Source organism: Protobothrops mucrosquamatus, unplaced genomic scaffold (genome assembly GCF_001527695.2).
Source record: "Protobothrops mucrosquamatus isolate PMUCROS unplaced genomic scaffold, P.Mucros_1.0 scaffold2246, whole genome shotgun sequence".
NCBI classification, from domain to species: domain Eukaryota; kingdom Metazoa; phylum Chordata; class Lepidosauria; order Squamata; family Viperidae; genus Protobothrops; species Protobothrops mucrosquamatus.
Genome location: NW_015388335.1, coordinates 35,334 through 48,793, shown reverse-complemented (window position 1 = coordinate 48,793; position 13,460 = coordinate 35,334). Strand labels below are relative to the sequence as shown.

General features: G+C 47.2%; 1 protein-coding gene across 1 annotated transcript in view; it reads right to left on the bottom strand.

Annotated features, from left to right (window-relative positions):
* Nucleotides 1-596: 596 nt before the first annotated feature.
* Nucleotides 597-13,460, bottom strand: part of LOC107295168 (alpha-2-macroglobulin) — a gene marked incomplete at its 5' end in the record, with an annotated part of 46,703 nt that continues 33,839 nt past the window's right edge. Inside the window, 7 exons of the mRNA XM_015824469.1 lie at nt 597-895; nt 3,176-3,217; nt 3,396-3,495; nt 5,249-5,317; nt 7,010-7,100; nt 9,636-9,763; nt 12,960-13,178. Coding sequence (XP_015679955.1) covers nt 876-895; nt 3,176-3,217; nt 3,396-3,495; nt 5,249-5,317; nt 7,010-7,100; nt 9,636-9,763; nt 12,960-13,178 — 669 coding nt within the window. The remainder of the gene's footprint in view (nt 896-3,175; nt 3,218-3,395; nt 3,496-5,248; nt 5,318-7,009; nt 7,101-9,635; nt 9,764-12,959; nt 13,179-13,460) is intronic.

The following is a 13,460-nucleotide window of genomic DNA, read 5'->3' as shown; positions in this document are numbered from 1 at the left end:
TTATTATTATTATTATTATTATTATTATTATTATTATTATTAGTAGTAGTAGTAGTAGTAGTAGTAGTAGTATTAGTATTATTACTATTACTATTATTACTATTATTACTATTATTACTACTATTATTACTATTATTATTATTAGAGGCACTTGCGCTTCCCTTCTCTCTCTGTCTCTCTGTCTCTCTGTCTCTCTCTCTCTCTCTCTCTCTCTCACACACACACACTGAGTGGGGGAAGAGGACTGGCAGACCAAGGGCAGGAGAGAGCCAGCCCAATAAGAACGTGTGTCAGCTTGTCGGACAACAGCGTGAAGCCAGCTTGCCAGGTGAGCAGAAGATCAGAGAGAGGAGGGGAGAGAGAGAGGGAGGGAGGGAGACAAAGAGGGAGGGGAGAGAGAGAGAGAACGCAGCCTCTATTTCTTTTTAATTAAACTCTTCAATCAAGCTTCCCCCACCCCATGCGTGGCCCCCAGTGTTTCCTTTTCTCTGGGAAACGGGTCCAAGTGGCTCTTTGAGTGTTTAAGGTTTGCCGACCCCTGTATTAGGGAAACCCACGTGAAAGATGGATTCGAAGCACAGCTGATGAAATCCATACATTTATTTATTTGTTTCGTTCTTTCCACCCCTCAGAGGAGACAACAGCAAATGCCAGATGTTTGTTTTTCCGGACCCAAGTGGAGAGAAGGTGAAGCCGGTGGCGTGTCTCAAATTCCTTGGAGCTCGCAAAGCGGTCGATGAAGGAAGGCGCCCAGAGGGCGCCTGGTTCTTCTTGGGTCTTTGGGTGGCCGTCTTCTGCCTGTTGTTTTCTCATCAGGTTGGGAAGGAAAGCATCTTTGGGACTAACTGGGAGACGGTGGAGGGCGACTCTGTTCCTCATGCGTTCCCAGACTTAGCTGTGGGGGAGAAAAGACCATCAAAAGATCAGCTGAGCCGGACATGTCAAACACAAGGCCCGGGGGGGGGTGGATGCGGCCCGCGAAGTGGTTTCATGTGGCCCGCGAAGCCATCCTGGAAACAGTGAAGGAACAGCCCCCGCTGCCTTGGCCCCGGCCCAGGCCGGCCGGGAGCCAATGTACAATTTTGTGGTGGCCATCTATGCTGAAACGCATTCAGTCTTAGCTCCACAAGGCCGTCTAGAAACAGCGAGGGACCAGCCCTTGCCGCGTCGGCCCCGCCCCCTGGGTGCATGCTGGGGAGGTGTCACCCTTTGTGAGGAATGAAGAAATGCATCATCGCCTGGAAGTGGCCAGCAAATGGCCCTTGCCTACTTCACATATCCGGCTTGATGGGCTCTGCCCTGGTCCCACCCCTTTCTGCCAGAGACCCTCAGATCTGTCCCACTCCTGTCCCACAGGCACCCTTGACGCGAATGATGTAGAGCTGACCACACCCACCTAGTAGGCCACACCCACTCCATCCACGCCCACACAGTAGGCTGCACCCCCACCCCCACCCGAGGGCAACCACAATGCTGATGCATCCCTCAATGAAATTGAGTTTGACACCCCTGAGCTAAGCCAAGCATTCAACCAAAGGTGGACAAAGAAATGTGGGCGTTGGACCTCTTCTCCAAGCCAAACTTGCTTCTCCTTTTAGGATGATTTATCATTTTAAGGTGAAGTTCACATCCTTCTTGCTGGACTAGTTAAACAGAAATTGGATGGGAGTGGCTATGATTAAAACCTCCCCTCTCCAGGTACAAAAACTGTCCTGCTCAGCTAGCATGGCATATTACGAAAGAAACTGAAGTCCCAACACATTTGAACACCAGCAGGTTGTTACAGTTGCAGAAAGGAGCTGAATTAGCCCTTCTTTCTTTTAATTTTTGAGGATATACATTGCACTAGGACAGGGGTAGGCCACCTTGGCTCTTTTATGACTCGTGGACTTCAACTCCCAGAATTCCTGAGCCAGCCATGCTGAGGGGAAAGGGAGAGGTTTCCAAGCTGAGCCACGCTGGCTCAGGGATTCTGGGAGTTGAAGTCCACGAGTCATAAAAGAGCCAAGGTGGTCTACCCCTGCTCCATGTAAATGTAGCTCCATTAAGGACTACACATTGTGTGTGATCCATGGACAAGCTGACCCTCAAAGTTGCCAAATAAAGTGTACCATGAAAAATGGGGGTTGACATATCTGTGGGTGGCACATTTTTCACGGTATTTTGATTACAAATTTGAGGAACTTTTTATCTGTGGATGGCCTTATCCATGTTTCTTTTTCTTTTTACGACGCTATAATCCAGGGGTCTTCAAACTCGGCCCTTTTATGACTCGTAGACTTCAACTCCCAGAATTCCTGAGCCAGCCATGGCTCAGCTTGGAAACCTCTCCCTTTCCCCTCAGCATGGCGGCCTCAGGAATTCTGGGAGTTGAAGTCCACGAGTCATAAAAGAGCCAAGGTGGCCTACCCCTGATTCTAGGACTTGATTTAAGTGTAGTTCTTGAATAAAACATAGGCTAGCTTCACTTATTAATGTAAATTATGAACATTAGCTTATAAACCTGACACACTGAGCCATGTTCAAAGTAATCAAATTAGGGCCGAGAGCCATGGTGGCGCAGTGGTTGGAATTCAGTACTGCAGGCTACTTCTGCTGACTGCCAGCTGCCAGCAGTTCAATTCTCACAAGCTCAAGGTTGACTCAGCCTTCCATCCTTCCGAGGTCAGTAAAATGAGGACCCAGATTGTTGAGGGCAAATAGGCTGACTCTGTAAACCGCTTAGAGAGGTCTGTAAAGCACTGTGAAGCAGTATATAAGTCTAAGCGCTTTTGCTATTCAGCGAAGTCAACCTACATACTTTTCTTGAACACCTTTGGAAGCAAATGGATTTCAAAGACGCAGACAATCTAAAGCAATGTCTCTCCACCTCGGCAACTTTAAAAAGTGTGGACTTCTGCTGGCTGGGGAATTCCAGTCCTCACACCTTAAAAATTGTCGAGCTTGAGGATGGCTGGAGGAATTCTGGGAATTGAAGTCCGCAAGGTGTAAAGTTATCAAGTTGGGAGACCGCTGGCATAAAGCCAAAGACAGATATATTTTTTTTTGGAATGATATTCTATTCAATAGAATAAAAATGCAAATTGGTCGCGTTTAGAAGGTTCTACTCAGCAAAAAAAGAAAGAAAGAAGATTGGAAGAGAGTAGTAAGAGTTCAAAAGGAGTCCATACTGTACCTTTGCTGCAGGGGGCGCTATATGGAACCACGGTGGATTCATCTGGAAACATGAAGGGAAACTATGGTTAATATCAAATGGGCCTTCCCTCACGTCCCAAAGGGACGTGAGCTGTTCTTTTACCATCTTTTGGGATTTGGCTTTGGAGTCCTCAGGGAGGACACGTTGGCGGTGGGGCGGGATCGAATTCAGAACCCACAGCCGCATATTCCGAGCTCACCTTCGTAATAGTCGTACACTTGCACAAACGCCGCCCTCTGATTCTGGATCTCGAAGCTCCGTTCTACCGTGAACGAGATGTGCATGGTGACGTTGGTCAGCTGCGGATAAAATAAAGAGGTTTAGACAAGGTCCACCTGCACATTTTCAGTGTATGGCTCCTTTGTCCCTTGGCGGCGTACATAATCTCTACCCACACCGACACCGGTTTGATGGGAGCAACAGTAAAAATCATCGGCCACGCTACCTCCCGCCCGCCACGCTCGTGACTTCGTCAAAGCCTGGCACTCCACAAGCAATTCCATCAACGGACACATCGGCCTACGAACCCCTCAGAATCCACATCAACCGCACAGTTGTTAAGTAAACTCCTGCAGTTGTTAAGTTAGTAAGACAGTTGTTAAGGGAATTTGGTTTCCGCCTCGACTTTGCTCATCAAAAGGCCACATACCAGTTGCCAAACATCTGAATTTTGATCATATGACTACAGAGATGGCTGCAATGGTCATGTAATATAATAATAATAATAATAATAATAATAATAATAATAATAATAATAATAATAATAATAATAATAATAATAATAATAATAATAATAATAATAATAATAATAATAATAGTAAAGTTGGAAGGGATCTTGAAGGTCATCTAGTCCAACCCCCTGCTCAGGCAGGAAACCCTATACCATTTCGGACAAATGGCTGTCCAGTTTCTTCTTAAAAACTTCCAGTGTTGGCGCATTCACCGCTTCTGGAGGCAGGTTGTTCCATTGGTTAATTGTTCTAACTGTCAGGAAGTTTCTTCTTAGTTCTAGGTTGCTTCTCTCTTTGGTTAGTTTCCATCTGTTGCTTCTTGTTCTGCCTTCAGGCGCTTTGGAGAATAGCTTGACTCCCTCTTCTTTGTGGCAGCCCCTGAGATATTGGAATACTGCTATCATGTCCCCCCTTCTCTTCATTAAACTAGACATACCCAATTCCAGCAGCCGTTCCTCATATGTTTTAGCCTCCAGAACTCTGAGCATCTTTGTTGCTCTTCTATGTACTCTTTCTAGAGTCTCAACATCTTTTTTACATCGTGGTGACCAAAACTGGATGCAGTATTCCAAGTGTGGCCTTACCAAGGCATTGTAAAGTGGTATTAATTAACACTTCACGTGATCTTGATTCTATCCCTCTGTTAATGCAGCCTAGCACTGTGTTGGCCTTTTTGGCAGCTGCAGCACTCATAAATCACTTTTCCCCCCAGTACCATTGTAACTTTGAATGGTCACTAAACAAACTGTCGTTAAGTCGAGGACAACCTGTACTGCTTAGACCAGGGGTAGGCCACCTTGGCTCTTTTATGACTCGTGGACTTCAACTCCCAGAATTCCTGAGCCAGCCTGGCTCAGCTTGGAAACCTCTCCCTTTCCCCTCAGCATGGCTGGCTCAGGAATTCTGGGAGTTGAAGTCCACGAGTCATAAAAGAGCCAAGGTGGCCTACCCCGGCTTAGAAGGTTGAAATTTTGAAGCCCGCCAGGCACCCAATGAAAGGCTGAGATGTTTCGGACTAGCTCCACACAACCTGACAAAGGGGGATAAGGGATGGAGCCCCAAATATCTGGACCGCACCCATTGGCTTCTTATATTATTGTACCTTTTCCCAAATACTTCAACGAAGTAATTCCCTTTTCCTTTGTTTATGACTCTCTGCCTTTAGGTGGAGTATGAGTCTTTTCATGCTCCACAGGAAGATTCAGTGGGCAAATTCCCTCAGCAGTTCCCTTCCTCTCTTTATTGGCCTTTCCATTATCATTAAAAGGTTATCGTTATCATTATAGCTCGCCCGTTCCCTCATTTTGGTTTCCGCACTCACCTTCTCCAAATACAGCTCCACTGTAGTGGCTGATACATCCACCCGCTTAATCGAAGCCTGCTTTTCCAGCTGTGGAAAACAAAACGGGAGATTTCTTCATTATTATGGATCAGGGGCACCAATCCGCCGTCCGGCCGTTGGCTGAAACCTTGGAAGGAGAACCTGGCCGTGATCTTGGAGAGGTGAAGTGCCCTTGGCCAACAGAGGTCACCCTTGGAATATTCAGCACTGCTTGCCATTTTGGAAAGCAGGCTGTTGGTCCTTCTCACAAAATGGCTGCCTATCAGGGCTGCCATCCTGCTACGCTCTGCGTTGCCTAAGCAACGGGGGGGGGGGGAGGAAAGATCGGCCAGAGGGGACAAAGGAAGGTCTAGCCTGAGGGAAAATGAAACCATGAATCGTGCCGTCCTGTGAGAGTCGACACACGTTCCAAGGTCACACTATGATGCTCGATGGTAACTAGTGGGGTGTTGTGATTCCGTGCCAGCCTGTGATCCCGGCAGCTGAGTCCGGGGAATCAGAGGAGGAGGAGGAGAAGGGGCCTGGGGAGCCATCAGAGTCGGAGGAGGGCTCTGATGAGTTACAAGACTTACAAAGTGAGGAAGATCACTTTGTGATCAAGCTGAAAGCCAGCTGGGCTGGGAGGATGAGTCAGACTCGGAGGAAGCACAGCTGGAAGACCTCAGAGACGCTGGTAAACTGTAGACAGGTCATACGAGTAAATCAGAGGGAGGCAATGGGTCAACTCCAAGGGAGGAGGAGAAAGCAGTGAGAAGCCATGCCTTGGGGGCTGCGTAACAAAAAGGGAATGTGTGGGCAGGGCCGGTTGCTGGAGGCAACCGTTTGTAAAAGAACTTCTGTGTCAAGAGATGACGGTCTGTTTATTTTACCAGTGATTTATGCCCTGTTTGGCTCGCGCTCCGTTTCGTTTGCGGACAAGGTCTGTAACTCAAATAAAAAGGGTTTCTTTTTCCAGTCTACTGTTAAAAGAGGGGTTGCCTTGTGAAGTAACAAGGACGTACGTAGGCTGGGACAGAACAGGGGGGTGGATGGGAACAAGGGAAAGTTAACTGTGTGCGTTGGGCACGAAAACGCCAGATCCAGCTTTGCTTCTTCTGTAACCACTTGGCTTTAGTAAAGTGTACTTTTGACTAAGCATGGATCCAAGAGTCTTTCTTTTCTACCTGACTGTCAACGCTGCTAATATTGAATAGTCTTGCTTTGACAAAATATGCAGAACTGCCTGGTACTTTTAGAGTTAATTCAGATGAGAATGAGAGAGGAGAGAAAAGCACGCGGAAGAGGACGGAAGTGAATCTTTGCCCTCCAGGCTAATTGGAAGATGTGAATCATGACCCCAAAATAGGGGAGGGGAAATGCCTGGAATGTGATGTGCAAAGGAAGGGAAATTCAGATCTTGGCATCCACCATGCCGTGCTGACACTCCTTTACACTAATAAAGGCTTTTTAGCTTAAACAATGCCTGAAAGTTCTTTGAAGTGTTTCATTAGTCAGACACATGACATTGACCATGTTGGGATGGTTGATACTGCTATGGAAGGCATGGCCCATCATAAAACAATGTGGGGCACATTTCCATTCCCCATCCCTTCCTCTCCCCACACAGAGAGACTCTATTTCAACGTCTCGGCTATAAATCTTGGATGGTGGCATTTGTGGCCAAATTCCACCCAGCAGCTCTTCATTCTTTGGAATGCCACAGTCAAGAGAGATCAGTAGTCAAGAGAGACCATCCGTTACCTTTTTTGCAGAGGGCTTATTTGGTACAAATCCAGAGACCATCTTGACTTTAATTATCGCCATGTTGGAGGCTGGACGCTTGCCGGTGTAACTGGACAAATGAGAGGGAAAAGAAACCACGTCAGCCCCGGTTAAGATGGGTGTGGGGTTTTTAATTCCTGATCCCACAATCACTCATTGGATTCCTACCAAGAAGATCCATGTTCTAGTCTCTGATTGGGATGGAAATGTGTTCGGTTGTGTTCTTTTGTGCTCTCTGAATTTCCCCTTTTCCTGCTGACCTTTCCTGACCATACTAGGCAACATCATCAATGCAGAGGGAAGGGGAGCATGTTAGTTGTTTCTGTGTGGTAGTCAGTCCTGCCAATCTTGGCGAGAGTGTAGCTCCCTCTTTGTCGTCTCCTTTAACAGGGCGTTGTTTCCTCCCTTATTATTTCTCTGGTGCTGTTCCTTGCTTATCTACGTTATTATCTTATTTTTATTATTTAAATTTATTATTTAAATTTATATACCGCCCTATCTCCCTTACGGGACTCAGGGCAGTGAACAGGCGATAATAAAAATCAGAATAAATATTAAATAAAAAGCCTGCTCTAAAATACCCCCTATAAAAACCCCTACCAAAACACCAAACTTGTGGAAACCTTTTGGGAAAACTGTATTGTTGAGGTTTGATGGCTAATAACATCACTTTTGTTTTGGAATAGTACCATAAAACTATATATCAATGGAAAGATAATTTAATCAAGAATGTAATGCAACATAGTTTGTTCAATTATCTGTATTGTATTTTATGAAAAGCTATAGCCAAATAACCAGAAAAAGGAAGCACAACTTGCTTAGGTTTGATATCAGGTAGCTTTCCTTCATCTGGTTGTAGCCAATGACCATGAGTGTTTAGAGAGCCAATCGGGTGTCATCTTGTTTTGGCAATGAGCCAATCAGATGACAGTAGGATTCAGTTATTGATGTCCTGTATTGAAGCTGAGAGGAGGACATTTGTCAGTGTGTTATGTGATGGCTATCAAGTCGGTTGGGTTTTTTTGTGTTCTTTCATTTAGTGAGCTTGTAAAACGTAATAAAATTAAAGTAATGGTGCAAAGAGTCGACTGGTTGCCCAGAAAGCGATGTAAAATAGTATTATTAAGTGAACAAGGCTACAGTTATAAAGAAATTAGAAGAAAAATGGGTGGAAACTTAACCGAAGGTGGCATTTCTACTGTACATTTTCCCAAAAGGCTTCCACAATTTTGGCCACTACTGTATGTGATAGATGATGGAGGGTACCTGTTCTGGGCTGTTTGCTTCCTAGACTTTGAATTGTATCTTTTAAATGGTATGTAGACAGGATTGATCTCTGTGTGTCTGTTGATGGCTGATTTGTTTGAATGTCAGTGGTCTGATGTGATTCCACCACTTAGCCTATATTGGCCCATCCAAAGGTTGTTCTCCCTGCATTAAAGGTTAACTAGGGCTTGGAGTCCAGATCTATCCAGATGACGTTGCGGTGACAGTATTTAAATGACATCACTATCCTCTGCTCCCAGACACTTGACTTAGCCCTGGATGCCAGCAACACAGAATCACAGATTGTTTTCTGAATCCTCCCCATCTTCACAAAGATGATTGGGAGGTTGTCATTTTCTGAAGCACCCAAAAATATCTGCAGTGCTGCAATTATGATGCGTGCAGTACACAGACAACGGGGAAGGACTTCCTTATTGCCGTTCCTATTTCAACCTTTGTAGGGAGATAGGCCATACAGAGTGCCTAGAGAAGCCCTGTTTTCATGGGGCCACCTAGGACTTCAACTTTATCTCAGAAAGAAAAATGGACGGTTAACCTATAACAGGGGTAGGCAACCTTGGCTCTTTTATGACTCGTGAACTTCAACTCCCAGTATTCCTGAGCCAGCCATGCTGAGGGGAAAAGGAGAGTTTCCAAATTGAGCCATGCTGGCTCAGGAATTCTGGGAGTTGAAGTCCACGAGTCATAAAAGAGCCAAGGTTGCCTACCCCTGACCTATAAGCTGTTTTTTGTGATGTAGTTGATTGTGTGTCTTTAACTCCAAGCAGTGCTGAAGATGTTTTAAACTGGAACTAACTCCCTGTGAATTACAGTAATTGTCAGGGTGGTCCAATGAGTTAACTACACCCTTCCTTCGTCCAGTTAAGCATGTCATGCATAAAGTGGCTGGATTCATGCAACCATCTCATTAAGAAAACACATCTGTTTTGTTGTGTATGGCATGCTATACCCTGGGGGTCCCCAACCCCGGGTTTGTGGATCAGCACTGGTCCGTGGCATGCCAGCAAGCAGTCCGTGCAAACATGCCGGATGCAGGCCACGCCCCCTCCAGTTTGCGGATAAACCTTTCTCCACGGAACGAGTCCCTGGTGCCCAAAAGGTTGGGGAACCGCTGCCATATCCAAATAAATAAGCCATATCATAGCTTAATAGTTCACACAACCTTGCTAAGACATTATTATTAGACATTATTAGGTCCCCACAATATATGGAACCCCAAACAAATCACATTTCTCTGAGATGGCTGATTTGTTTGAATGGCGTCTCTTGAATGGCAGCCAGATCCCCTTCAGCTGTGACTTATTGACGAGAGAAGTACCTGACGTTCATGACAATGTCGAATTGCTTGTGGGCCTTGGCTCCATCACACGTTTCGGGAATTGTGTCGACGGTCAGCGCGAATGGGTCGTCCTCTGGGTGTGGGAGCACGTTGTACCTCAAGGTGGTCTGAGGAGAAAACATTTTGTTAATGGGTCATCTTTGTTGGTGAATTAGCCACAAGGCGATCAAACCGGTCAGTCCTAGAGGAGATCAACCCTGACTGCCCTTTAGAAGGCCAGATCCTGAAGTTGAAACTCAAGTACTTTGGCCACCTAATGAGAAGGAAGCACTCACTGGAGAAGAGCCTAATGCTGGGAAAGATTGAGGGCAACAGAAGGAGACGACAGAGAATGAGGTGGCTGGATGGAGTCCCTGAAGCAGTAGGCATGAGCTTAAATGGACTCCAGAAGATGGTAGAGGACAGGAAGGCCTGGAGGGACATTGTCCATGGGATCATGATGGGTCGGACACGACTTCGCAACTAACAACAACAACAAGGCAATGCAGGTTTTCTGCTGCTCAAGGAAATCTAGGACCGCTCCATCCACCTGGACTCCTGGTGCCAACGTATCCTAGATCCACGTTGCTCAGCCTTCTCCGGTGTGATGTCCTGCAGATGTGTCGGCCTTCAGCTTCCAATATTTTCATCCAAGTTGGCCAATAGAAGCCGAATGCCGACACTTCTGGAGTGCACCTGATGGAAGACAACTGCCACAGTTCTTCCTCTCCGTTGAAAGTTGCTTTCTTCTCGGAAGCCCACCAGAGAAGCAGATGTGTGTCCACAGTAGAAGAACAACAACAGGAAAACAACCTTAGAACGTGTCAGACTGAGGTCGGCGCTATCGCCTGATTAGCAGCAGCTCTTCAGCATTACCGTGTCATGCTAGGAATGCAAGGAGGGAATCCTGGGCCTTCTTACTTAAACAAGGCTGGACTTTTCTGCTTTCTGTTTCTGTTGTGATTCCGTGCCAGCCTGTGTTCCCAACAGCTGAGTCTGAGGAATCTGAGGAGGAGGTGGAGGAGGCCTTTGAGGGGCCGTCAGGGTCAGAGGGAGGCTCTGATGAATTACAGGACTCACGGCTTGATGAAGAGCCTGGCCCCTCCAGTCGTGTTTCTGATGAAGCTCAGCTGTGTGAGGAGCATGAGTCNTGTTTGCAACGTGTTCCTGTGGACTATTTCCTTCCTTTGGACTTGAGTTTTGCTGTTTGTGTTTTGGACTTATTGACAGGTTTGTCACCCAAATAAAAGGGATTTTGTTTTGTTTTAAAGTCTCCAGCCTATTGTATCAGCAGGGGTTTGGTCCTTGTGCCTCTAACAAGGACGGCAATAGGCTGGGATAGAACAGTTTCCTTGGTTACCACTCTTCTTCCGTTCCAGGTCTTTCTCCTCATAGGACCGCGTTTCTCTATGGTTCCTCTTTCTCTGCATGTCTGTGGAGATTCTCAGTCTTCCAGGTCATGGAAGGCAACTGGACTGTCTTTTCCCTCGCTTCTCATCTAAGAAGCTTCTTCAGTTCTGATTGAATGAAGGAGGATGGATGGAAGATTTATATTCCTTGTGGTCATCTGCTCATTCACACTCTTTCGGAGAGCCACTGAGGCCACTTGGAGGCTTATCTGTGCCCTCAGAGTCACCTGAATAGTGCAAATGGGTGGTGGGATCTTCTTGGAACTGTTGAAAGGCCTCAACGGCTCTCAGAAAGAGTGCGAATGACCAGACGACGGCGGGGAATACAAATCCTTCCATCCTCCACCATCCGGTCAGAACCGAAGAAGCTTCTTGGATGAGAAGCGAAACGTCTTCAAGGAAAAACAAGGAAGTCCAGTTGCCTTTTGAAAAAGCACCTTTGGGACTCTTTCTCTGCCCTTTTAAAGTGGGAAGAGAGTTTCTCTCTCTGGCCAATCAACTCCATGTCCACCTCACTCAAGCAGTTCAGAGAGCCTCCCGATGTAGCAGGGACGGCTTCCTACATTTTGAAGGGAGCGATGACCGTCTGAGAAAGGAAGAGCTACTTGCTGACTGCAAACTGGGATCCTCTTTGGCAGCTGTCCTCCATGTTCCTCCTCCCCCTAAGCGGGCTAAGTCAGGTTTTAGTACAGACAGCAGAATCTTCTCAGGAAGGGAGCATGTGTCTAAATCCCTCATCTGAGAGGGCCCACCTGATGCCAGCCTTCTTATCTTTTTTTGCAGACACCTAAAGCAAGGTTCTACATTTAGGCAAGAAAAACCAAATGCACAAGTACAGAATAGGTGGCACCTTGCTCAATAGTAGTAACTGTGAGAGGGATCTTGGGAGTCCTAGTGGACAATCACTTAAATATGAGCAAGCCGTGTGCTGCAGCTGCCAAAAAGGCCAACACAGTGCTGGGCTGCATTAACAGAGAAATAGAATCAAGATCACGTGAAGTGTTAATGCCACTTTACAATGCCTTGGTAAGGCCACACTTGGAATGCTGCATCCAGTTTTGGTCACCGCGATGTAAAAAAGGAAATTATTATTAAGTTTTAAAGCAGGGGTGAGCATTTATTTTTTTTTTGCTCTGGATTGGAGAGAAAAACTTTTTTTGATGGTGACATGCCAGTGTAGGCCAGACATGTCAAACACAAGGCCCGGGGGCCGGATGCGGCCCGCGAAGTGGTTTCATGTGGCCCGTGAAGCCATACTGGAAATAGTGAGGGAACGGCCCCCACTGCCTTGGACCTGGCCCAGGCCGGCTGGGAGCCAATGTACAATTTTGTGGTGGCCATCTATGCTGAAAGGCATTCAGTCTTAGCTCCACAAGACCGGCTGGAAACAGCGAGGAACCAGCCTCTGCCGCTTCGGCCTCGCCCCCTGGGTGCATGCTGGGGAGGTGTCACCCTTTGTGAGGAATGAAGAAATGGACCATTGCCTTGGCGCTTGCCCCGGTCCCACCCCCTTCTGCCAGAGACCCTCAGATCTGTCCCACTCCTGCCCAGGCCCCCACAGGCACCCTTGACGCGAACGATGTAGAGCTGGCCATGCCCACCCAGTAGGCCACACCCACTCCATCCACGCCCACCAGTAGGCCACACCCACTCCATCCACGCCCACCAGTAGGCCACACCCACCTTGGCCACCCCCCCACCCCCCCGAGGGCAACCGCAATGCTGAAGCGGCCCTCAGTGAAATTGAGTTTGACACCCCTGGTGTAGGCAGTGGCCATAACTGAAAGTGAATGGGGACACTGAACCCATTTTTCTATGTCATTCTCTTTTTTTCTGTTATCGTCTTCTCTCTAACAGGAGTCACCTTGCGCCCTGTCACCGCCTTTTTTCTCCCAAGGATCCCTAGGAACCTCACCTGCATGTAGGCGCAACCTTTCCCGGTCACGACGGCCGAATACTCCCCAGGCACGCTGGGCAGGTCGTGGGTCTGAAGCAGAATCCTGTTGCTGTTGTCTACTTGGAATTCCTTCAGACTGTTCTCACCAGACTTCAAGGCCACTTTGATGCCCTCCACGCTGCGGGAGAAAGTCGCGGCTGCGTACAAGGCGAGGCCCTGAAGGGCCACTACGGTGTCCTGCGAGGAGAGATAAGAGATCAAGGCGATTTCTTCTCCCAAGAAGACAAATATGACCACCCGGGTCCCCAGATCCTTCTTATGCAATGGTAGGAAGCCAGAAGATGGTCTCCATGTTTTCTTCACATCAGGAAGTTGTGAATGCTCCAAGACTGGAAGGTTTTTAAGAAGAGACTGGACAACCACTTGTCTGAAATGGTAGAGGGTTTCCTGCCTGAGCAGGGGGTTGGACTGGATGATCTCCAAGGTCCCTTCCAACTCTGATTCTATTCTATTCCATTC